This window comes from Aulonocara sp. 'chitande type north' Nkhata Bay, linkage group LG3 (genome assembly GCF_057382095.1).
Source record: "Aulonocara sp. 'chitande type north' Nkhata Bay isolate Kocher_YH1m ecotype deep benthic linkage group LG3, A_spYH_male_GT1.1, whole genome shotgun sequence".
In the NCBI taxonomy this organism is placed as follows: Eukaryota; Metazoa; Chordata; class Actinopteri; order Cichliformes; family Cichlidae; genus Aulonocara; species Aulonocara sp. 'chitande type north' Nkhata Bay.
The window spans coordinates 73,817,279-73,842,261 of NC_141346.1; the positions used below are offsets into that span (position 1 = coordinate 73,817,279).

Below are 24,983 nucleotides of genomic sequence, written 5' to 3' on the forward strand. Positions count from 1 at the left end.
GGAGAGAGACCGTTCAGCTGTGACTTGTGTGGAAAGTCTTTTTCCTTGAAGGGTTCCCTAAAACAACACCAACTCATCCACAGTGGAGTTAAAGCGTACAGCTGTGATCAGTGTGGCAGAGCTTTTACTCAAAGTAGCAGCTTACAGAGGCATCTAGTTACCCACTCTGGAATTAAGGCATACAGCTGTGACGAGTGTGGGATGGAGTTTACTCTGAAGGCTTCACTAAAACAGCATCAGGTCATCCACACTGGAGAGAGACCGTTCAGCTGTGACTTGTGTGGAAAGTCTTTTTCCTTGAAGGGTTACCTAAAAACACACCAACTCATCCACAGTGGAGTTAAAGCGTACAGCTGTGATCAGTGTGGCAGAGCTTTTACTCAAAGTAGCAGCTTACAGAAGCATCTAGTTACCCACTCTGGAATTAAGGCATACAGCTGTGATCAGTGTGGCAGAGCTTTTACTCGCAGTAGCCACTTACAGAGTCATCTAGTTACCCACTCTGGAATTAAGGCATACACCTGTGACGAGTGTGGGATGGAGTTTACTCTGAAGGCTTCACTAAAACAGCATCAGGTCATCCACACTGGAGAGAGACCGTTCAGCTGTGACTTGTGTGGAAAGTCTTTTTCCTGGAAGGTTTCCCTAAAAACACACCAACTCATCCACAGTGGAGTTAAAGCGTACAGCTGTGATCGGTGTGGCAGAGCTTTTACTCGCAGTAGCCACTTACAGAGGCATCTAGTTACCCACTCTGGAATTAAGGCATACAGCTGTGACATCTGTGGAAAAACTTTCAGCCGGAGAGGGAGCCGAAATACACACCTACGCATTCACACCAGACATGATGTGTACTGCTGTGAACAGTGTGGCAAACAGTTTACAACAGACGCACACTTACAACGACACATGTTTACCCACACTGAGGAGAGACCTTATCAATGTGACCTGTGTGAGAAGACTTTTAAATCTCCACATGACCTGAGACGACACCAACAGATCCACACCAGAAAGAGACTCTACAAGTGCAGTTACTGTGAGGTATGTATTTATATTGTTATCTTGTCATTTTAGCCTGACTGTTTGGAACAACTCTGCTCATTAAACTGTGTTAGCATGTTAGCAATTCTACTGCATGGAAAAGCAGCTCTGAGTGATTATTCAGATTTTCCTTTCAGTTATGATTTTAGTATTACTGTAGTATTATGGTGGTAGTATTGTAGTTATTGCAGCCCAGTAAACTGAGTGTGTTAACTGAAACAGTCAAATGTAGTTGGACGTCTGCAGAGATGCTCTTTATTTCAGGCGACGTTCAGGATACAAATGTTGAAGGACTGACTTACACTGTCTTTGTGTCTTTGTTTAGAAGCAGAGCGACACAGATGGATCCAGTTCTCAACCCTGTCCTCACTGTGGTGGTGTGAAAGACTTTCATTGTGACCTCTGTGGAAAAACTTTCAGTCGGCAAAATACCCTAAAACTACATCAACGTAGACACACTGGAGACAAACTGAAATACTGCAAAGAATGTGGGAGAAGCTTCTCCACAACAAGTGAGTTAAAACGACATGAACTGTTTCACAGTGGGGTTAAAAAGCACCTCTGTGATCAGTGTGGGTCATCCTTCACTACTGAAGGTGAGCTTAAATCACACAAACGAGTCCACACAGGAGAGAAACCACACAAGTGCAGACACTGTGAGAGAAGCTTCTCACATTTAAGTAATCGTAACAGGCATGAACGTGCACACATGGAAGGAAACTACAGCTGTGACCAGTGTGACAAGAGCTTCAGGAATCTCAGTTCATACTCTTCACACAAACGATCCCACGTTACTAATAAACTGTTTCACTGTTACCAATGTGCCCAAACATTCACCTCATTGTCTGCTCTGTGCAAACATCAGCGCGATCACTCAGGGCTGAAATCACTCCCATCACTGGATCACAGTGAATCTGAAGACACAGAAAGATCCTCTGGTTTCTGTGTCAGACTCAAAAAGCTTGAGATCAGGCTCCACAGAGTTCAGATAGAATCATTTAAACTTGTGTTGAACTGAACTGGTTGCTGGGCTGAACTTCTACATAATACAGATCTACATGGGATCTTCTTTTCTGTTGTTTTACTGAGTCAGTTTTGTCCTTTTTTCTCTGTCCTGGTTTTGCTCGTCTGTAAATGATTGAAACTCAGTCAAATAGTTCATTGTTCTCCAGCAAAACGTTTTGGAAACTCATGTTTAACCTTTAAAACTCTGACATGTTTTAGCACACAAGGCTTCATCGGGGAGTTCACTCATGATTGGACCATGAGAACAAAGGTTTTTAGTTCTTTCAAAGAGAGTCTTGGAGATGTTTGATGTTTCTGTTTTTCTGAAACCACCTGAAAGAAAAACTATTTTTCTTGCTTTATGTAGTGTGGAAGTTTTTAATGTTTCTTCATCTGTGATGTTCTTGAATGTGTTCACGTGAAGATGGTACAAATAAAGAGAAAGAGAAGTGGAGAAAGGACAGAGAGGAAGGGGAAAAAAAGAAAGTGGCAGATCTCAGTGAACGACTACGGCGTAGTGGGTCGGTCCCGGAATGAGCCCCGTGGGTGCTGGGACGTAGCGCAGCGTCTCGGCGTTTGTTGCGGCCCATTTCTTCCCATCTTTGGAGGTCCACGCCGCTGCTTCCTCCGGCGTCCTCCCCTCGTTCTCATCTTCAGATGAAAAATCAGAGGACGACTCCTGGTGATCAGTGTCGAGAGACAAATCATCCGTGTCATCCCCGGAATCAGAGTCACTCTCGGCAGATGAAGAGGAGAGATCCTCGCTGTCAGAGCGCATCAGGATGTCCACTACTTCCTCGGTCCTGTAGTACCGTGCCATCGTGAAAATGCCTACTCCCGCGCTACGGCTTATTCTTATAACCTCTCCTGCCTGCACCTGCATAAACAAGCTGAGGTTGGCGACAAAATAAAGTCTAATTTGTTTTTTATTCTTGTTTTCATGTTAGATTTGTTTGCATTGCAGGGTGTACTTCAAAGAGGGAGGGAAGGCTTTTATCTAAACTTAGAATGAGACCGACACAATTTTTTTTCTTTTAGGCAGAGAGACCTTTATTTTATTTTATCAGAATCAGAATCAGAAAGGGGTTTATTGCCAAATGTTGAGCAGGTTTACAACATTAGGAAATTGCTGCGGTGCTTCAGTGCAGACATAGTGTCATAAATAGCACTTAAATAGACATGAAAAAATAAAAGTAGGAATAAGAATTAAAAGTGCTACGTTTATATTTTATTTTTAATATAAAAGGTCAAAATGCACCCTCTAAAATGGTACCGAACGAGCAGCGGCCCAAGCTGCCGCTGCACGCGGGGAATGAGGCTGCCTTTTCCGGGTATCTGTTTCGAGCAGGCCGCTGGAGAAGGTGTATGTTCCAGCAGGCGTCACATGTGGAACAAGGGCGCCACCCGGTGGCCAAAGAAAAAAATTACAATTCTAAGGCCTTTTGTCCAAAGCAAAAGCGATCACCCAGATGTTTACGGTATAAATCCTGCAGTGAAAAATAGCGTTTATAATGGGTTTCAATGGGGCGATTTATGGCTCTAGGACCTCATGTGGATGGCGGTTTTTAGCTTAGCCACCTTAAGCTAATCGAATAAACGGAGACGGCAATTCTAAAGAAAAAAAAAAAAAAAGGGTTGGGAGGTTTGGCTATATTCTATTCAACACAGTGAAAATGGCCTAATATTAAAAAACGCTGTGGATGAAAAATGGCCGTAGGTACTACCAAGGGTTAAGACAATAACAAAATCAGCTTACTATCGCCTCAAGAATATTTCAAGGATAAAAGATCTGATGTCTCAACAGGACCTGGAAAAACTAGTCCATGCATTCATCTTTAGTAGGCTTGATTACTGTAACAGCATCTTTACAGGTCTACCTAAAACATCAGTCAGACAACTACAGCTCATTCAGAACTCTGCTGCTCGAGTCCTCACTAAGACCAAAAAAGCGGACATCAGTCCAGCTCTGAGGTCTTTACACTGGCTGCCTGTCCGTCAGAGGATAGACTTTAAAGGTCTGATGCTGGTCTATAAAGCTCTGAATGGTTTAGGACCAAAATACATCAATGACCTCCTGACCCAGTATGAACCTTCCAGATCCCTCAGGTCATCTGAATCCGGTCTTTTATCAGTTCCCAGAGTCAGAACCAGACACGGAGAAGCTGCATTCAGCTTTTATGCTCCTTATATCTGGAACAAACTCCCAGAAAGCCTCAGATCAGCTGAAACACTCAGTTTATTTAAATCCAGGTTGAAGACTCACCTGTTCTCAGCTGCATTTGAATAAAGCACCAAATCCACACTTTTAAGCTTAAATTTCAAAACATACATTTAACTACTGATTTTATCTACTGTTCTGATCTGTTTTGATTTTATATACTGTTTTGTTTGTTTGTTTGTTAATTAGTTAGTTTGTTTGCTTGTTTTAATCAATTTTAAATCATGCTTTTTATTTGTTTTTGTTTCTAATGTCTCTGTAAAGCACTTTGAATCACCTTGTTGTTGAATTGTGCTATACAAATAAACTTGCCTTGCCTTGCCATCAGAAGGGCTCAAACCTCCTGCTGTTTCTACTGGACCATAAATTCTACTTTATGATCATCTTCAAAGATAAAAACGTGAGTTTATTTGTGAACTCTGTGAAATGTGTCTGATGTTTAGTTTGAACCAATCCTGTGTCAGCCGCAGCCACATCATTGCCACACATACAAATGGGTGCGTTCCTGTTTAGACCTGCTGGCTGTCAATGGGCTTCATTCCATTTCAGACTGCCGGTGGTCGGCTGTGATCTAAACTCAACATGGCCCCTGTGTTAGAAGAGCCTCTGATTTTAAACTTTCCACATTTAATAGTTTCTTTCTAACACTGTGGAGCTACCAGCCCAGTATATGTAGCCACAGTAGATGGAGTTATCAAGCTGGACTGACAAACATCAGGACTCATGTGATCCCTACATGTGGACCTTTCACAGATGGATCCAAGTGCAGATTCAACTCTGCATCACATTTGACTTCAGCTGTTACACACTTTCTAGCTGTGTCACTTCCTGCTTTTTGGATCAGATAGTTTATCCATGTCCACAAATGTTTGGCTGCATGTTTTTATCATCTATATTTCCAGTCTTCATACAGCCGATATTTCATGTGAACTCCAACCTGCCAGCTGCCATCATGTTTTCAGGGTTCATTCAGTGTTGAAATGTTGGACAAACAGCAGCACATGTTCTCTAAATGTTTGCTGCAGTCAATTTAAATGAAGCTGATACTACATGAGACATTTTCCATATTTACTGTCTTTGAACAGAGAATAATAAAGCCATCAAACATATACAGGCTGTGCAAATACAAACTTCTGTGGTGCATTTGATGACCTGCAGAGGAGAACAAGTCGGGCTTTTCAGCCCTAACACAACCTCTTTGTTCTCAATACTACAAAACCTTCAAAGGCTGATATGCAAGTTTGCATGAATCACCAACACAGTTGTGTTTGTTTCTAGTATAGTTATAAATAAGCTGATCAAATATCTGCTGACTGATTAGATCCAGTATCTATTACAGATGAAATGGATATCACAGCGCATGTTGTTAATCCGTCATATCAAACTAAACCGTGTTGCTGGTGTAAATATTGTGGAGCAGCGAAATTATTTTACTGCTATTGTTAAAGAATCATCATCATCATTACCATTGCATTAATAATATAATCTGCAGCATTGATATTGCATTCAGAGGTTTAACAGTGTGTGAAAGATTAAAGTCACAGGCTGACAGGAAACTGCAGGCTTGCAGAGAGTTTGCAGAAGTGAAAGCAGAATCTAAGTTATTCTGAGCAGCTGGCTAGACGAGGCTATTTGAATTACTAGGTTATTCAAATTGATCATTGCTTTAACAATGTAACAGATGGCTTTAAGATGGCCTTAAGATGTTTAAGCATACAGTTATTATATTAACCTTGTATTCCAGATGCAGTTATAACTATTTTATACATATTGCATATCTGTGGTTATTTTGAGTTGATGTTCAGTTCATTAAGGGTCTTAAGCTTCACTGGTGAGAGTGTCCAGATGATACATGCTGAGGGAAAACTAGAACATAGAAGGAATTGCAATACATGCTTACAAAACACTTATATCAGGTCATTTTATATTAAGTTTTCATTAGAGGTTCTTGATTAAAACATTTATTCAACATAGTACATGTAGTTTCAGTTAGGTTATTGTACCTAAGGATGAGCCTCTGGTCTGGTAAAAGGTCAGAAGTGCAACGGTGAGATGAGAGAGCATGTGAGGTCAACACACACACACACACACACATTAGTTAGATTTATTTATAGGTGAGAGATTAGTCATGTCTGGTTGTAACTGCGAAAGCGTCTCTGTAAACGAGGAACAGTTTCTTGTTGTCTCGGCAAGAAAGAGGAACAATCCACTTCAAGACAAGAACTGAAAGGTAGACAGGAAGTACCGGCCATGAAAATAGAAGACGATGTTCTTTCGAACTGTGTTAAAAGTCATTGTGGTTTTGATTTGACGTATGTATATATCCTGTCTGTGACGTATGAAGGGGCGTCATTAATTCAAACCCTGATGCTATAAAAATCTGTGTATGCTTTGATTAAGTCGAAGATCAGTTCCTGTCTGCGAACGGAGCTTGACTTCCCACGTGTGTATTCATTAAAATCATTGTTTGACCAAGATCTTCTGGACCATGGTTGTTTGTACTCTCCTTCCTCAATATTTGAACCTTAACAATATCCTCCAATAAAGTCAGATGAGGGCTACTGTTGCCAGGTAACGATGATGTCACACTGGATCTTCTGATCTTTAGCATCGTAGCGCTCGGAGTCTGATGTTGGCTCATGTGTTGTTAAACACCAACATGACGTTCTACTAGTCAAGGCCTCACCTTAACCCACTGATGCTGATCACACAGACCCACTAATAGAACTGTTTTATCAGGGTTTGATGCAGCGTCAGCATTAATGTCACATTTAATCAGAACACATTTACATTACAAGCCCACTACAACCATATGGAACTCCAAAGTGTTCAAAATTAAATAAATAAATAAGTCATGATGAAATAAATAACTATGTGAATAAATAAGACACAGATATGTAATGTGAGAATGATATTGTGAAATAATTGAACACATTTTGAAAAAAAGATCATTATTGTGAAATATATTGTATTCTGCTATATAAATTTACTTATTATTGTGAAATATTATTTCATGATCATTATTTTTCACAATAACAGAGATTATTCCTGAGGCATTTTATTTATTGCCAGCCATTTTTAATCCAAAATGTCCTTTTTTTCAAAGTCAGTCTTTATTTCAAAATCCCGTTTTTCCCAATGGCCTATTTATTTCATTATTATTACACATTATTTGACCACGAGCAATCTTTTCTGGTTTGACGCCGTCTTTGTAGCCAGAAACCAGCTCTCTCCTCGGCTTCCTCCACTACACGCTTCCCCCACGCCAGTCTCCTCCGTCACTATAAAGGGGAGAGTCATGAGCTCCATCACCCTCACCTGTGCCGTCCAACGTCCCGCCACCAGCCTCCACTGCAGCAGGCCAGAGACCACACCCCTGCCACAATAAGTAAAAGTATATCCTTGCTGTACCCTTAATGCTAAATGTGCTAAATTAACCGCTGCCTTTGCCCCTTTGGGATTATTCTTATGTCACTGGGATGTTGACCTTTGACCTTCACATTAGAGAGATGGGCAGACATAATTAGTGTATGAATTTTAAAGTAACAGGTAATAAAGAGAGTGTAGCAAATGTAGTCAGGTTTATTACTCTGTATCACACATGAGTGCCCGAGGGAGGCGGGGCTGACTGGGGAGACACAGGAAACAGACAGGGCTGACTCGACATGAAACGATGAAACGTGGGACACGGGAACAGAAACTAAACACAGGCTGAAATGAACACTGAGGGAGGGAGAACTAAGATTACTGAGAGCCTGATAAATAAGAAGAACAAAAACCAAGAAAAACAAGAGTCAAAGAAAACCAAAAACACAAAGCATTGGGCCAGGACCCACTGCTGTGACATTTATATGTGATAAAAACATTAAAAACTGCTCAGATGTTGAAATCTTTCTACGTATACTTTAGGTTCAGCTCTCCAGCCTGGCATTTGGTTAAGCATGATTCAAACATTTGATTTTGTTTAACTGGTTTTAATTATAGTTACTTTTTGTGAACATTTGTTGCAGCATTTAAAAATACATCATTTATTTTCAAACTTTTATTTGATTTAGAGCATCATATTTGACCAACGTAAATGTTTTAATTTCATATAAAATAACTGAAACAGTGAACTAAATATCTGAAATCTTTCCTTCCTTAAAAGTTATAATCCTACTTAAGTTATAGTGCAAACGCTTAAGCAACAAATATACTTGATGCTAATTAATTAATATTTCCCTTTGATGTTGCAACTATGCGGTCACTTCTGTCTTTAAACAAAATAATATTTTCCAGTTACAGAAATCATAAAGTCCAAACTACACTGAAAAAAATATGTTGTTGGATTTACTTAATTCAATGGTGGACATTTGTTGCACACAGATGTTTTGCTTTGGCAGCAACTTAAACAATTGAGTTAAATTAACACAATTTATTCATGTTCAATAAGCCTGTGCAATTTGTGTTGATAAAATGTGACTTAAACATGTTTTGATGAAGTAATTTGAGCTCTTGGAATATTTTAATCCTTCACAATTTTCTCACTTTATCCCAACACCATTCAATAACTTTTACCCAATACTACTTGGTCACTTAAATACTACATGTTATCTTCAAATTACATTTTGCTATTATATTCTAGTATCAAATACACAATTTTCAAATGGAGGCCTTATAACAGATTATATTGTTCTCTTCCAAGATGGTTGCTGGCATCCACCAGTAACCTTTCAAAACAAAATGTCTAATTTCACTGCATTGACAGTAGGTAAAGAATTAAACTGACATTACTCCTCCACTGAATCTACATAAATCAACAGTTAAATAATGTCAGTTCTTCCGTGTTCTCTGGAATCAATCACAGCAAAGAAATTAGACTGTTTCTTTTGAAAAATGTTGGGAAAGAACAAATCAAGATCAAAAATCAAGATTCAGTTAAACAACAATTATAACTAAACAATTTGAGATAATGTTAGTTTCCATTAACATTAAATTAGGTTACTGAATTGGCAAACACCTTCCTATTAACATTACCCATTTTACCCCAATAACTAAAGAAATTAGCACTTGCAGGTCAAAACCTTTATTCAAGAGATGCAAAAATAACATTGATACAGTGACTGTCAAAAATTACAGCACTGATCATACTGTGACATGTTGGTTCAAAACAGCACACTTAGAAATATTCAACGTTCTTTACTTCAGCTGAATGAAACTGAAAACACCATTTCACACGACCCATATGGGATATTTAGACTGTATAACTGTTCACGCTACATCTCTTCACTAGTAAAAGAAAGAAAAAATACAAAGAGAAATTTAAAAATGCTGCCAAAATGCTGCACAGAGCAAAAGGAAAAACAAACAACAACAAAAAAATGGCCCTGACCTCATGGCAGTTGCAGTGTATATAAAAATGAACCCTGCGATCTGTTCCTGGAATTGAGCTTCAAAAATGCAGCAGAACAAGTGTGAGATTTAAATGTCTTCTCACCTAGAGCTGGTCACCTTGCATGCATAACAGTGAGCTTTCCTTGCAGGAGCAGTTTTGTCTTAGTTGTGAGCTTTTCTTGTACCGGACTCTGCGCCCCAATTTTAGTGTCAGACCACACCTTCAGAGTATTCCATCAGAACCAACCACGACGCAAGAGGAACACTGATGACGTGCAACCCCATGACCCAATCTGGGGCAGTGATGTACCAGCGGAGTTCAAGTTGTGGACCACCGGACAGAAGGTCCTGCACTCACTGTTCCCATGGGTCGGAACTGGAAAAAACACGTTAAGAATTGAGACTCTTGACTACCGATTTGGACTTTTCCTGAACAGCTCAACAAAGATAAATAAGGCTCAGAATGAGGAAATCGACGCGATCAGAATAGTGGTCATGCAACACAGGGTCGCCCTGGACATGATTCTCGCTGAGAGAGGGGGCCTCTGTGTCTTATTCAACACCACTTGTTGCACCTATATCCCGGACAACGTGCACTCCTTGACCATGACCACCGCCCTAGACAAGTTGCGACAACTGAGTAATGCGCAGCAACAAGACTATGTCACGAACAATGAGGACTGGCTGACCTGGCTGCTGAGTGGCAGCTGGAAGACCCTCGTGATAAAAGGACTCGTACTGATAGGAGTTCTGCTTCTATTATTGTGCTTGTTTTCTACATGTGTCCTACCATGCATAAGATCCATGATTGACAAAATGGTACAGGCCACAGTAATTACCTATGTTGGACTGCCACTAGAAGATGAACCGGATGAAGAAGATTTAGTATAGAAACACACACACACACACATACTGAATGATGCTACAATTGAAAATGTTATAAGCAAGTGATTGTTGGCTGATAATAAAGTATGATTAAGTGAAAAATATTAACATCAGGAGGGGATGTTAAAGAAGAAACGCTTTTATGAGTTTTATGTTGCATTAAAGTACATGTTCATATTTTACTCTTAATAGGAAAAGAACAAAATGTACTACTCGCTCTGTTTATAGAAAGAGGAAGTTCACCCTATGACATTTATACGAACTTACACACACACACACACACACACACACACACACACACACACACACACACACGCAAAATTAGAGGAAACTGCTATGCTTGTTTCACCCTGCTATAAATAATAAACGACTACTGCAGCTCGGTGTGAGTCCTCTCTGAGCCCTCACCCGTGCAGCACGTTAACCGTCTCCAAGTGTCTCAGTGTTGTTTATTCACCTGACTGTTTGATAACTGTAAATCTCTGAGAACAGTTTATTTATACCATCTTCATGTGAACACATTCAAGAACATAACAGATGAAGAAACATTAAAAACTTCCACACTACATAAAGCAAGAAAAATAGTTTTTCTTTCAGGTGGTTTCAGAAAAACAGAAACATCAAACATCTCCAAGACTCTCTTTGAAAGAACTAAAAACCTTTGTTCTCATGGTCCAATCATGAGTGAACTCCCCGATGAAGCCTTGTGTGCTAAAACATGTCAGAGTTTTAAAGGTTAAACATGAGTTTCCAAAACGTTTTGCTGGAGAACAATGAACTATTTGACTGAGTTTCAATCATTTACAGACGAGCAAAACCAGGACAGAGAAAAAAGGACAAAACTGACTCAGTAAAACAACAGAAAAGAAGATCCCATGTAGATCTGTATTATGTAGAAGTTCAGCCCAGCAACCAGTTCAGTTCAACACAAGTTTAAATGATTCTATCTGAACTCTGTGGAGCCTGATCTCAAGCTTTTTGAGTCTGACACAGAAACCAGAGGATCTTTCTGTGTCTTCAGATTCACTGTGATCCAGTGATGGGAGTGATTTCAGCCCTGAGTGATCGCGCTGATGTTTGCACAGAGCAGACAATGAGGTGAATGTTTGGGCACATTGGTAACAGTGAAACAGTTTATTAGTAACGTGGGATCGTTTGTGTGCAGAGTATGAACTGAGATTCCTGAAGCTCTTGTCACACTGGTCACAGCTGTAGTTTCCTTCCATGTGTGCACGTTCATGAATGTTACGATGACCTGACTGTGAGAAGCTTCTCTCACAGTAGCTGCACTTGTAGAGTCTCTTTCTGGTGTGGATCTGTTGGTGTCGTCTCAGGTCATGTGGAGATTTAAAAGTCTTCTCACACAGGTCACATCGATAAGGTCTCTCCTCAGTGTGGGTAAACATGTGTTGTTGTAACTGTGCGTCTGTTGTAAAGTATTTGCCACACTGTTCACAGCAGTACACATCATGTCTAGTGTGAATGCGTAGGTGTGTATTTCGGCTCTCTCTCTGGCTGAAAGTTTTTCCACAGATGTCACAGCTGTATGCCTTAATTCCAGAGTGGGTAACTAGATGCTTCTGTAAGTGGCTACTGTGAGTAAAAGCTCTGCCACACTGATCACAGCTGTACGCTTTAACTCCACTGTGGATGAGTTGGTGTTTTTTTAGGGAATCCTTCAAGGAAAAAGAATTTCCACACAAGTCACAGCTGAACGGTCTCTCTCCAGTGTGGATGACCTGATGCCGCTTTAGTTTAGCCCTCACAGTAAAACCCTTCCCACACTCGTCACAGGTGTGTTTTTTCTCTCCCTTTCTTCTGTGAGGTTTGTCGGCCTCCTGAGAGCGCTGACTTCTGGCTCCATGTTGGTCCTGCAGTGACAGAGATACAAACAGAGGCAGTGAGTGAAATGCAGTCGTGGAACAAACTCAACCTTCAAACTCCATTAACACTAGTTTTAAACCTGAAGGTGGAGCGTGGCACCAAACACCTTAAAGGTCTCTTATCCCCACCTGCTGGTAGTTCTAACACATTACATCCAACCTGCTGTTAAAGATAATTCATGACTGTTCAAACACTAAACACACACACACACACACACACACACACACACACACACACACACACACACACACACACATTATTTTATAATTTAGATTATTTTGTTGTTTCCTATTACATATTTCTATAATTTGTATAGATTTATACAGAATTATTCAGTGATAATAAATCCTATGTTTGTTTATTCTAAAGGAACCCCGTTAGCTTCCACAACAGATGTTGCTCGTCTTCCGTCAAATACTCACATAAAATATTACACAATAAAGTGGATTCAAGATATCCACATAATTTCACTCTTACATCCACAGTGAGGTTTCACAATTGTTCAAATATAAGCAATCAATAATAATAATAATAATATCAATAACATTGAGGCACATTACACAAATTTCAAAAACAAATCATGTCTTACAATATTTACAACAACTAAAAGCTCTGTAAATCGGCTTTTAAGTGTTCATTGAAGTTTTGAATAATTCTCTAATTTTTTAAGGCAACTTATTCCACTTAAAAGTTGCTCTAAATGTAACAGTTTTACAAAACGTTACTTTTAACTCGAGCATTTACTAAATTGCAGCTTGTTGAAAACTGTGTAATATGATGATGTATTTCATCTGGATACTGCAGCTGAGCAGAATAAATGTGGTGTGTTTAACAGAATTGCTTTCTTTAGAACTACAAGTAAGCCATAGAATATTTTAGCCTGTACAGGAAGCCAAGAAAGGTTATTATGCATTTTATCAATATTAGTATAGTATGAACATCTTCACACTAATCTGGACGCCTTATTCTGGACTAACTGAAGTCTGTTAAGATCTGTCTTATTAGCTGCTGACCAAATGATTGAACAATACTCCAGATGAGACATTACTAGTGCATTAATGACATCTTTCATAATGAAGAAGTGATACACAAAGAGCATTTCATAGCCATAGCTATGCCTTGTCGGCAGAGTTATGTGACATTAGTGATGTTTGTACTTTCAGCGTTAACTTGGTTTTAAAGCCTTTAAAATATACGCCGTTCAATAGTCGACCTTCATCTGACAGAGAATGTGATGATTTTGTGGATAATTAAAGTCAGTCATATATCCACAAACACAACAAGCTGAAAGTCAGTGATGCTGCTCGGTTTGCAGTCCTGAACATCACGGCACAAGCAGGATTCACTGCACTGTTAATGTTAGCTGTGTTATATTGCTGCCTCTGTTCGGTGGTGTCGAGCCAAACGCACTTTAACGTGTGTTTGAACGAGCTGACGGTTCACTCGTTAAGCTGAAAGAAAGATGCTTTAATCACAGCAGTCACACATGTGTCCACTGCACCATCTGGAACTCTTCTTGTTTACACTCGTAATAACACAAACACTAAATCCTGCTTCTCTGGTGCTGTTGTGTAGCAGTGTGTACACCTGAGACTGTCACCTGTCTGTCTGTCCTGCACTCTCTCTCTGTTTCTTTCTCTCTGATTGTGGAATAAAAGTATGAACATGTGTTTATAAGTTACACTTGTGTTTGAATCCTGCAGCTTATCACACATTTGATTTCCATGTGAGACGACTGCAAGTGTCCAGAGTGAGGACAGACTGAGGGAGCCACTGCTGCACATCATCTGTGAGGCTTTGCAGCCCTGATGATCCACCAGGACAAACTCAGCAGTGTGTGAGGAAGAGGAGGAGGAAGAGCCAGCAGCAGCTGACAGATGGAGAGAATAGACAGACTGTTCCCTGTTTGTGAAGGACTGCTAGGAAAGTTTAACATAACTGTCTGTGCTGAATCAGTCTTATTAGGTAATGTTCACATAATGTGATCATCCCAGTGTTTTCAGTGTGGGAGAAAGTACTCAGGGCCTTCAAGCTACACACTATGAAAGGCAGCAACAAGTTTAATGTTCAGAAACCTAAAGTCTGTATCAGCAGCAGGATGGAGCTAAAAAATAAATGTTGGTTTCAGTTCTATGAAGATTTGAGTATTTTGGATCAGTAGCTGCTGTGTGTGTTGCATCATATTGCTGTAACTGTTTATATGCTTTATATATTCTGAGCTAAGTTGATCTATAGTGTTACATCATATTCTATAAGGATGTTATGTGTTTGTAGACTTTCTGCCCAGTTTGACCCATTTAGCAGAAGTCAGCCTGTTTAAGGCTCTGATATCTATTCTGTGTGACTTACAGCAGTTATGACATGGTCTGATTTTCTCACCCAATAAAGGAATATTTCATATATCAGTCTACTCTTCATTCTATCAGACACAGTTATCACAGCTCCTACATTTGCTTTTTACACATATATGTAAGCACTGAGCCACATTTAGTACCAACATATTAAATGAACAATATTTGTCTCTTATATATGATACATCTATATACACACTGTCACAGATACTTGTCTGTGAGTGAAGTGATTAATATAATAACTATAATATTGGCCATATTATATTTACATTACCACAGTGAGGTGACTTTAGTCTCATGAACAACATCAGCTAATTGTTATTTACAGCTAATCTTAAACGACTGTTCAGCACAGAAATGAAGCCCAACAATCATGTTTCACAGTCCTGTGGTCTCAGCCTCAGATACTCATCAAATCACACAGAGCTCATGTAGAAACAAACGAACTAAATATGTTCTCCTTCATTTCTGTCAAACAAAGCTGTGTGAAACGTTTCCAGCTGTTAGTATCATGGTTGCTAGGCAACCTGGGCAGCGCGACGGAGGCTAGACGTCCCATTTCACGAGCCTACGAGCCTCGCACTTCGGCCTTAGCGGTCTTTGAGTACGCGGCCCTTGAGGACTTTAAAGCTGCAGAACCTGAATCGGGATACAGCCATGATGATCTCCAGCCTCGTGCTCGCCAACATTCTCACCTGAGTTAAGAAGACGATCACTGAAATGGTCTCAGCAGGTCCTTTGATGACAGCAATGAAATGCAGTGGTAAGGCTTTTTGGGGATTAAGTTCGTTTTCATGGCAAAGAAGGACGATGCAGTTCATCTGATCACTCCTCATAACATTCTGGAGTGCAGGCAAAATGCTATTATAAAAACTTAAGCAGCAACTTCTCCAGGTTCCAATATTTATGCAATTCTCAAAGCTTTTGGCCACGACTGTATAACCTCTTCTGAAGTTTAGTGGATATTATACATGGTTATGCTCAGGATGTGTCGGCCAGTTTCCACTGGAAACGCCTTTTGGTTAAACTGTCAGCGAGGAATTTGCATTTGCACTGTTACATTTTTATATAACTTTAATGCACATAAACAACAGCTGCTTGTTTCAGTCAAAATACATTGATGGGTTTTTAATAAAGTTGTGCAGCTGTAAAGTACTTTGTCTGGTGTCAATTCTATCGTCAGCTACATCGTTATGGCAAATGTTCAAATGTATATGGTGATAAATATCTTTGGTCACATGGTCCTGCTCTGTCTGTCACCTTCTGTGTTGAGCTCATTGTTTCCTCTGTAGTGGCTGAGCTGAGTCCAAGTAGCTGAAAATGTTCCTCGGCTGCTCCGTCAGACTCTCCTCCTCCTGCTGATCAGCTGGGACACAAAACAGATCTTTGTTAGGCTCCACACTGCACTGAAGAGTCAAAGTGTCTCATATGTTCATCTGACAAGTAAAAGAACACATTTTTGTTTCCCGAGGTGGGCAACTTGTTGGAAACAAACACAAAAGGTTTGAGCACTGATACCTGCCATTGCTGCCATTGAAAGATGCAACGCCAGCAATGTGGATTGTCAAGACTCAAACCAATCATCAAGCAAAGACAACAGGGATCATTTGTTTCTGTTTATTTAGCATTCACAGCATTTGTAGTTGCCTTCTGTGCAGGGGAAGTCCACGCACACTGTGTGGTACCGCCATCCGCAGAAGGTGCATTCAACCTCTGTAAGAGAAACGAGGTTGTCTGAGACTGAAATGATATTAACTAAAGAAGTGGTGATTTGTAAAACTTCACATTTTGATCCGGGACGTACTCTGCATAAAAACAAGCGCTCACTCTTCCTGCTCAACAAATGACAAGGGCGGAGCCTTATACCACGTGATACAGAAGCTGTGCCGTGTGATGCTAAAATTAGCAGGGAAACAACAACGGAGAGCACGTCAGGGATGACGAGAAAGTGACAGGAGAAAATCCGTCCCGGTCAACCACCCAAACATCAATAACGGGAACCTTATACAGCGCTTCCCTATACACGTCGAACTCCCGCAGGCACAAAGACATTACGGAGGCTATCACTTATCACCTGACCAAAGATATGGCTCCATCAACACTGTGCAAAACGAGGGATTTAGGAAAATGATCAACACCCTAGACAAACGCTACACAGTGCCGTCCCGCAACTATTTTTCTATTGTTGCACTACCTGCTCTGTACACGCAGCGTCGAGCAACGGTGGAGACGGAATTTCAAGCAGGACAACATTTTGCTGCAACAACAAAACGTGAGACATTTGTTGTTTTATGTTTATTTATTGTTATGAGAGAATCATGATCTCAATTCTAAGCCAAAAAATCGTGATTCTCATTTTATGCAAAATCGTGCAGCCCTAACATTAACACAAAACTATTGTTTCACCAGAGAAACACACATGAAGAGAGAGAGAGACAATAACAGCTACCAAACAGTCGTCATAATTCGTCACACAATGAGAAAAGGACAAATCAACAAGTAACAATGACTAATTAATATTAAAATCTGTAACATAATGTATTGTTTGGAGTTTAGTCTGATTGGTTCAGGATGAGCTGCCATTATCCAATCACACGTCTGCTTACCTGCATCTTTTCTCTTTTTTCTAACCTGAGCACCTGATGGCTTTGAACTTTTGTTGTCCATCTTCCATTGGTTTGAATTTTGCACTCCAGTACAAACACAAATCCCCCAACCCGAGGATCAGCACAATTAACCTAACAGACCTACACCTTAGTTCACAGATTCACTTTGTCTAAGGTTGATTTCTGGGATTTCACACAACCCAGGATTCAGATCGTGAATCCATGATGGGCTTGGATTTACATCATTATAAATGAAATGTGCTCTACTTGGAAGCAGCCGGCCCCGCCCCTTTTGACGGGTTGTGTGAGACTTTAAATCATCAAACTGTAAATTATAAATTTAAATTGTTATTGATCCTTTACCCCGAGTCCTAAAGTGTAGATTTATTTTCTTACTCTTCTTATATTTATTGTTTGTTTACTTGCACCGCTGTAACTGCAGCCTCGTCGTCTCGTCTCTCTATATGCTGGACTGTCTGTAGCGGAGATGACAATAAAGTTTACTTTGGCGCACCGAGGGCTCTCGCGCTCACTTTATAGAATTTAGAAAAAACATCGGTGCAGATTATAAGTCTGTATCATAATATCTGTTTGTTGTGTTGTTTTTATTTTGTTTTGCGAGTTGGTTATTAGATGCCGCTCCAGCCAGCCAGAGACTCCCCGCCGCCCCGCCCTCTCCTCCCTGTGCCGCCAGCAGCACCTCGCAAACGGAGGGCGCCCTTACTCCCAGCAAATGGCTGATAGAAAACCGATCGGTGCCTACGAATTTCCCAATATGCGCTGGCATGACGTCGGGGAAGCATGGGTACGACCGATTCTTTTATTTTTTTCTTGCCAATACCCGTGATGCCCCCCCCCCCCACCACGATGCATTCTATTGGTTTGCACACTTACACACACCCAGCTGTGGTTTCCTGTTTTGCTGGACTCTGGAGAGCCCCGCCTTTAACGCTCTTCTCTCACAGAGAGCAACAGAAAACTTGGAAAAACTCCAGATTGACTGAACTCAGTTCAAAGTTACCTTGACACCTTTAGATGTGAGAGGTAGTGATGGTCCGCTTGAAGCTGACGCTCCGGTGCGTGTGTCAGAAAGATCAACGCGCTGCTTCAGAAGCACCGTGTCGAGGCTTGATTCGTTTGGCCAGAGTCACGTGATCAGTGACGTCTGAAGCTTCGTTTAGAACGTACCTTTTTTTAAATCGAACTTTATTGAAACACAATGAGTATACAACATACAAACAGATGAAGTTTACAAAAGAACAGAACATGAACATACAGAACCAGGAGTAAAAAAATTATGATATGAGTAGGCGAAAAAAATCAACATATTGTAACGTGCAGTGGAGATGAAGCCAGCCGCGGAGGTGTGCAGGTGGATAGCGAATGAGCAACAGCTTCTGACTTTCCAAAAAGTACTCATTTATTTACAATATCAAAAATAAAAGTGCTACCTCTACCACACTAGTCCGCGTACACACGGGAGCATCCATTACAGGAGGAGTGCGAAGAAGAACAAAAAGGGGGTGACACCAGTCGTGAGACAGGAGGCGCCGCCATGTGGTGATACACTGCATTACAATAGCAACTATTACATAGTCCCCCCCTGGTGAGAAAAAGGCTGTCCTCAGCCGTACACAGCCGAAAAAGCACACACCACACCTAACAGTACCCTATACATAGAGGTTACAGCTAAGATTGGTGCACACACACAGGGCAAAAGACCATTTAAAAATGAAATTGGTGAAAATAAGACGAATATGTACAGTGGAAAATCAGTTTTCTTAGTTTTTTTCACTTTTTTCTTTTGTTCTTTTTTTTTTTTCTAAGTAAATGCCAAGAATGAACCTTAACGCACGAAAGAGCCATAAAACTGGATTAAGTAGAGCAAACAGAAACATCTACATAGCATGACTCAAAGTAGCAATGCAAATAGACAGCATCAAACAGGTTTAACCAAAACATTTCACTTCAGATCAAGCCTGGTTGTGTGAAAATCATTAGTCCATCTTTTGTTGCTCCAGCCAGACGTAACTCTGGGGCAACGTCTGGGCCTGAGATTGTAATGTCCACCAGCAGCTGGGTGCTGGACAGATCTGGGTGAAACACTCTCTGGAACAGCGCCCACACCAGAAGAAGAGTCAATGTCCGGTAAATCAAAGGGGAATGGCTCAGAGTCAATGTCAGTGTCTGCAGGGGGGCCAGGGTGGGCCTGAGAGTCAGAGTTCAGACCCTCTGCGGTCTCTCTCTCAGCAGGCAATGAAACAGAATGTTCTTTGGAAGTGAGAGAGTCCCAGGTATGGAACGGTTGCATGTTCATAACATGATAAACACCTGCATCCACACCGGAGTCCACCCAAGTGAGCCTGTAGGGTTGCTGACGACACCGTCGTGGTGGGCCTGATCTCTGATAACAACGAGACGGCCTACCTGAAGGAGATTAGGAATCTGGAGAACTGGTGCCAGAGGACCTCCTTCTAAACGTCAGTAAGACAAAGGAGCTGATAGTGGACTTCAGCACTAAGCAGGAGAGGAACTACCAGACCCCCGTCATCAACGAGTGCCCAGTGGAGAGAGTGGACAGCTTCAAATACCTCGGAGTTCACATCACGCAGGACCTGTCATGGTCCTGTCACATCAACTCCGTGGTGAAAAAGGCCCGTCAGCGTCTCTACCACCTCAGACGCTTGAGAGACTTCCAACTGCCCTCCAAGGTGCTCAGGAACTTTTACTCGTGCACCATAGAGAGCATCCTGACAGGAAACATCTTAACCTGGTTCGGGAACAGCACCATGCAGGACAGACGAGCTCTACAGAGGGTTGTGCGATCAGCTGAGCGCACCATCCGCTCCAAGCTCCCTGACCTGCACTCAATCTACAGCAGGCGGTGCTGGACCAAGGCCAGGAAGATGGTGAAGGACCTCAGCCATCCCAACAACAGACTGTTCTCTCTGTTGAGGTCAGGAAAGCGATTCCGCTCCCTGAAGACCAACACAGAGAGACTGAGGAGGAGCTTCTTCCCGCAGGCGATACGGTCTCTCAATCACAATCACACCACCACACAGTACTGACCCACACATATAGTTCTTACACACACACTGGACATTCTGGACATTGTTTTCACTTCATCACTTAAATCACTGCTGCTGTTATTGTGTATATATTATTTATACTTCTTGTGTATTTTGTTCATACATTCTTATATAGTTCTATATTGTGTATTTTGTTGTACAGTTATTTTATTTTCAATTTAATTTATATATTTTATCTTATTCTATCCCAGTGTGTTGTACAGTTATTTCATTTTTAACCTTAATTTATATTTTATTCCTTCCTAGTTAAATTTACCCTTTTTAATTTTTCATATTTATTTCCTATCTTATTCATAGCCTTTTCCTTTTTTGTTTTCTTTAGGTCACGAGCAGTTGTCCAAGCATTTCACTACATATCGTACTGTGTATGACTGTGTACGTGACAAATAAAAATTTGAATTTGAATTTGAATTTGTAATTAACATCACTGAGTCTCTGAGATACACACAATGGTCCCTGAAACAGTGGTGCAAGTTTAGCAGTAAAGTTAGACTGAGCGTCTGACCTGGGGTGCGTCTTAACTCTCACAAGGTCACCAACACGAAACGTGGCATGTCGATGTCTCAAGTCATAGTAATGTTTTTGTCTGTCATGGCTATAGTCCAAAGCTGCTTTGGCGTGGTCGTGAGCTTCCTGCAGGGAGGCTCTCAGAGTCTCAGGGTAAGGCACACCCGGTTCATCAACACCTGCTGTAGAAGGCTGAGTGATAAGGTCAAGCGGGGTGTCTAACTCACGACCATAAAGCATCATGGCAGGAGTCATACCTGTACTGTCATGGGGGGCGGTGCGCAGAGCAAAGCAAATTTGAGGGAGAAACTTGTCCCATGATGTGTGCTTATCACCTACATAAGCGCGGATTGCAGTTTTCAGAGTCCGGTTGACGCGTTCAGTAGCATTTGTCTGAGGGTGATATGCCGTAGTGAGTCTGTGCACCGAGCCTAAGGCAGAAACAACATGTTCAAAAAGCTCACTCACAAAAGGAGACCCTCTGTCAGAAATGAGGTAAGTGGGTGTACCATGCCTAGCAAAAATGTCAGTGACGAATTTACCAGCTGCTACCTGAGATGTAGCTTCTTTGACAGCACTGGCTTAAACCCATTTACCGTATTTTCACAACCATAAGGCGCACTTAAAAGTCTTAGGTTTTCTTCAAAAAGTACGGCGCGCCCTATAGCGCAGTGCGCCCTGTGTGTTGTAATGAGGACGTAGTAGAGAACGCCATGAGAACGCTAAAGGGTGAAGTGCGTGCGTTGACTTTATCGCACATACCTGTATAAAAGAACAGGTATGTGCGTTATGCAGGACATCGTTGTTTTAACAACCCTGAAAATGGCAAAGAGACACGCTTACGAAGCACAGTTTAAACTGAAGGCCATCAGCTACGCGGAGGAACATGGAAATCGAGCAGCGGTGAGAGAATTTAAGATTAACGAATCGATGGTTCGCAAATGGAGGAAGCTAGAAAACAAGCTCCGGCAGGTCAAGAAAACGCAGCTGAGTTTCCGCGGACATAAGGCGAGGTGGCCCGAGTTGGAGGAAAGACTCGAGCGGTGAATCATCGAGCAAAGAACGAGCGGGAGAAGCGTTTCGACGGTTACCATTCGGCTAAAAGCAGTTTCACTTTCACTTTTTATGAAACAGTGCCATTTTTCCATCCGGACCAGGACTATGGTAGCGCAGCAACTTCCAGCGGATTATAAGGAAAAGCTGGCCATCTTCCGCTCCTAGTGCAGCAAACACATCGGCGACAAACACATCCAGCGATGGATGACCGATGGAGACCACAGTTTCACCAAGAGTGGAAGGCAGCGCCGGGCGAGTTACGCCACAATTTGCCAATGGATTGTAGATGCTTGGGCTAATATGTCTGCTGGCACTGTTGTTCGAGCTTTCGCAAAAGCCGGCATCGTTTCCGAGGAGCCGCACGGCACGGAAAGTGACTCTGACAGTGAAGAAAGTGAACCTGGAATGTTTGATGGAGATTTAGCGCAGCTGTTCAATTCAGACACAGAGGATGAGGACTTCGATGGGTTTGATTGATGATAAAAATGTGAGTACCAAACTTTGTTTTGCTCCTGCTTTATTTTTAAATACGCACACTTGTATGCTTGTGTGTTGTTGATGATGACGATTACTGGTAATAAAAATGTGAGTAAGGTACCGAACTCAGGTTTGCTCCCGCTTTATTTTTAAATACGCATACGGTACTTGTATGCGCCCTATAATCCAGTGCGCCTTATGTGTGTGTTAAATACAGTAATGGCACACATAACTGAGACTGCGCCTTTTAGCACAGTGCGTCTTATGGTCGTGAAAATACGGTAGTCAAATAGTCAACAAACACGATCAAATAAGCATTACCAGTGGGGGTGCGGGGAAGTGGCCCAACAAAATCCACACCCACATACTCCCAGGGTTTCTGGGGGACAATGGGAACCATAAGACCGGCTGCTTTTTTCTGACTTGGCTTGGTGAGTTGGCACACTGAGCATGAAATCACATAGCTTTTCACATCAGCTGCCATTTTGGGCCAGAAAAACCTAAAACGCAGTCTAGCCAATGTCTTAGAAACACCCAAGTGACCTGCTGTGGGGTGGTCATGGTAATAGTCCAGCAAGGTGCCTCTCATGGAAGTAGGGGCAAACAGTTTCAGCTCTTTCAAAGGGTGCAAAGCACATATGGACTTGGGTTCTCTGTGATACAAAAGAGAGTCATACACAACATACTGTAACAAGGTGGCATTGTCCGAGCTGTTCAGAGAGTCTGCTTCAATGTCTCTGAGGAGTGGACCTGTGACATGATCGTCTAACTGCAGCTGTCTGAATTGTGAACGGTCAGCCAGAATGACGGGGGGCAGAGTACGAATGTCCAGGCTGCCCATAACAGCATGATCTGGTAAAAGATCAGTCGGCCTGTCACAGGTCAGAGGCAAAGGGTTGCGTGACAGTGCGTCGGGAACTTTGTTCTGTGCACCAGGTTTGTGCACTATTGTGAAATCAAAGTCCTGCAAACGAAGTGACCAGCGGGCAAGTCGGCCCGTTGGGTTTTGACGAGACATGAGCCACCTGAGACTGTTGTGGTCAGTGAAGATAGTAACATGAACACCTTCAACATATGGGCGGAAGTGTTCCAGAGCCCATATCACAGCGAGGCACTCCTTCTCTGAAGTGCAGTAGGGGAGTTCAGCTTTGTGAAGGGAGCGACTAGCAAAAGCCACAACGTACTCACGACCCTTGTCATCCTTTTGCATCAACACTGCCCCAAGACCAATGTCACATGCATCGGCGTGAATGGAAAAGGGACGGTTGAAGTCTGGAAATGACAGGATCGGGGCTGATGTGACATGATCCTTCAAAGTGTCCATGGCCCTTCGACAGCTGTCGTCCCAGTGGAAAGCATTGTCCTTTCTGGTGATGGCGTGAAGAGGTTCGGCATGGCGGGCATAATTCTGAATGAAGCGTTGATAATAGCCAGTCAAGCCAAGGAACTGACGGACGTGTTTCACTGAGGTTGGGGTATCAAACTCCTTAACCGCCTTTACTTTGTCCGGATCGGGCTTAACACCTGATGATGTGATGCGGTACCCGAGAAAGGTGAATTCATCGAGGCAGAATTGGCACTTTTTGAGCTTCAATGACAAGCCAGCAGCCTGGAGTCTGCCCAGCACCTCCTCAAGATCCACTAAGTGCTGTTCAAAGGTAGGTGAGGCGATAACAATGTCATCCAGGTAGACTGTGCACGTTTTGTAAATGAAGCCAGCAAGCACAGAGTTCATGAGTCTCTGAAAAGTTGCAGGTGCGTTGCAGAGCCCAAAGGGCAGCACCCGAAACTGGAAGAGACCGCAGTGAGAGATGAAGGCAGTTTTAGGCTTCGAGTCCTCTGCTACAGCAATCTGCCAATAGCCTCGCACTAAGTCCAATGTCGAGACAAACTTTCCTCTTGCCAGAAAGTCCAAAGACTCATCTACACGAGGCAGGGGATAAGAGTCTTTTCGGGTAACTTGGTTGAGCCCTCAAAAGTCCACGCCAAGTGAACTCCAGGAAGCCCTGATAAGTATGCCCAATAATAAGGCCCCAGGTCCAGACGGTTTCCCTGCAGAATTCTACAAAGAATTCTGGACAATTTTGGCACCAGTATTCCACGGCATGTTGCAGGAAATCGAGGAAAATGGCAGACTACCACCAAATATGAATTCTGCCAACATTAGTCTCCTGCTAAAACCAGGCAAAGACCCTTTATTTCCCTCAAGCTATCGTCCAATCTCTCTTTTAAATGTAGACCTTAAAATAATCTGCAAAGCTCTCTCAAAGAGATTAGAGAAAATGACCCCCCTCTTAATTCATCCTGACCAAACTGGTTTCATAAAAGGTCGGCACTCCTCAACAAACACTCGTAGATTACTTAATTTAATAGACTACTCATACGATAAAAACATCGAAACCATAATATTATCTCTAGATGCAGAAAAAGCATTTGACAGAGTTAACTGGAATTTTTTATTCGCAACTTTACACAAATTTGGTTTTGGAAA

General features: G+C 41.9%; 2 protein-coding genes across 2 annotated transcripts in view; one reads left to right on the forward strand and one right to left on the reverse strand.

The window, feature by feature from the left end:
* The first annotated feature begins 168 nt into the window (after positions 1-168).
* LOC147336995 (uncharacterized) lies at positions 169-6,701 on the forward strand. The gene is made up of 2 exons (XM_086285712.1): positions 169-1,041; positions 1,367-6,701. Exons 1-2 carry the CDS (start codon positions 202-204, stop codon positions 2,057-2,059), a joined length of 1,533 nt encoding a protein of 510 aa, XP_086141838.1. The 5' UTR covers positions 169-201; the 3' UTR covers positions 2,060-6,701.
* A 1,722-nt stretch (positions 6,702-8,423) lies between these two features.
* Positions 8,424-24,983, reverse strand: part of LOC147336996 (uncharacterized) — a 34,078-nt gene continuing 17,518 nt past the window's right edge. The window contains exons 2-3 of the mRNA XM_086287225.1: positions 16,018-16,123; positions 8,424-12,393 (exon numbers count right to left, since the gene is read on the reverse strand). Coding sequence (XP_086143351.1) covers positions 11,440-12,393; positions 16,018-16,035 — 972 coding nt within the window. The 5' untranslated portion in view covers positions 16,036-16,123 and the 3' untranslated portion in view covers positions 8,424-11,439. The remainder of the gene's footprint in view (positions 12,394-16,017; positions 16,124-24,983) is intronic.

Bases quoted from the DNA above. Each gene is read 5' to 3' on its own strand.
- LOC147336995 (XM_086285712.1), top strand. From the start codon at position 202: ATGGAGTTTACTCTGAAGGCTTCACTAAAACAGCATCAGGTCATCCAC. The intron at 1,042-1,366 runs GTATGTATTTAT...GTCTTTGTTTAG, and splicing joins ACAAGTGCAGTTACTGTGAG to AAGCAGAGCGACACAGATGG.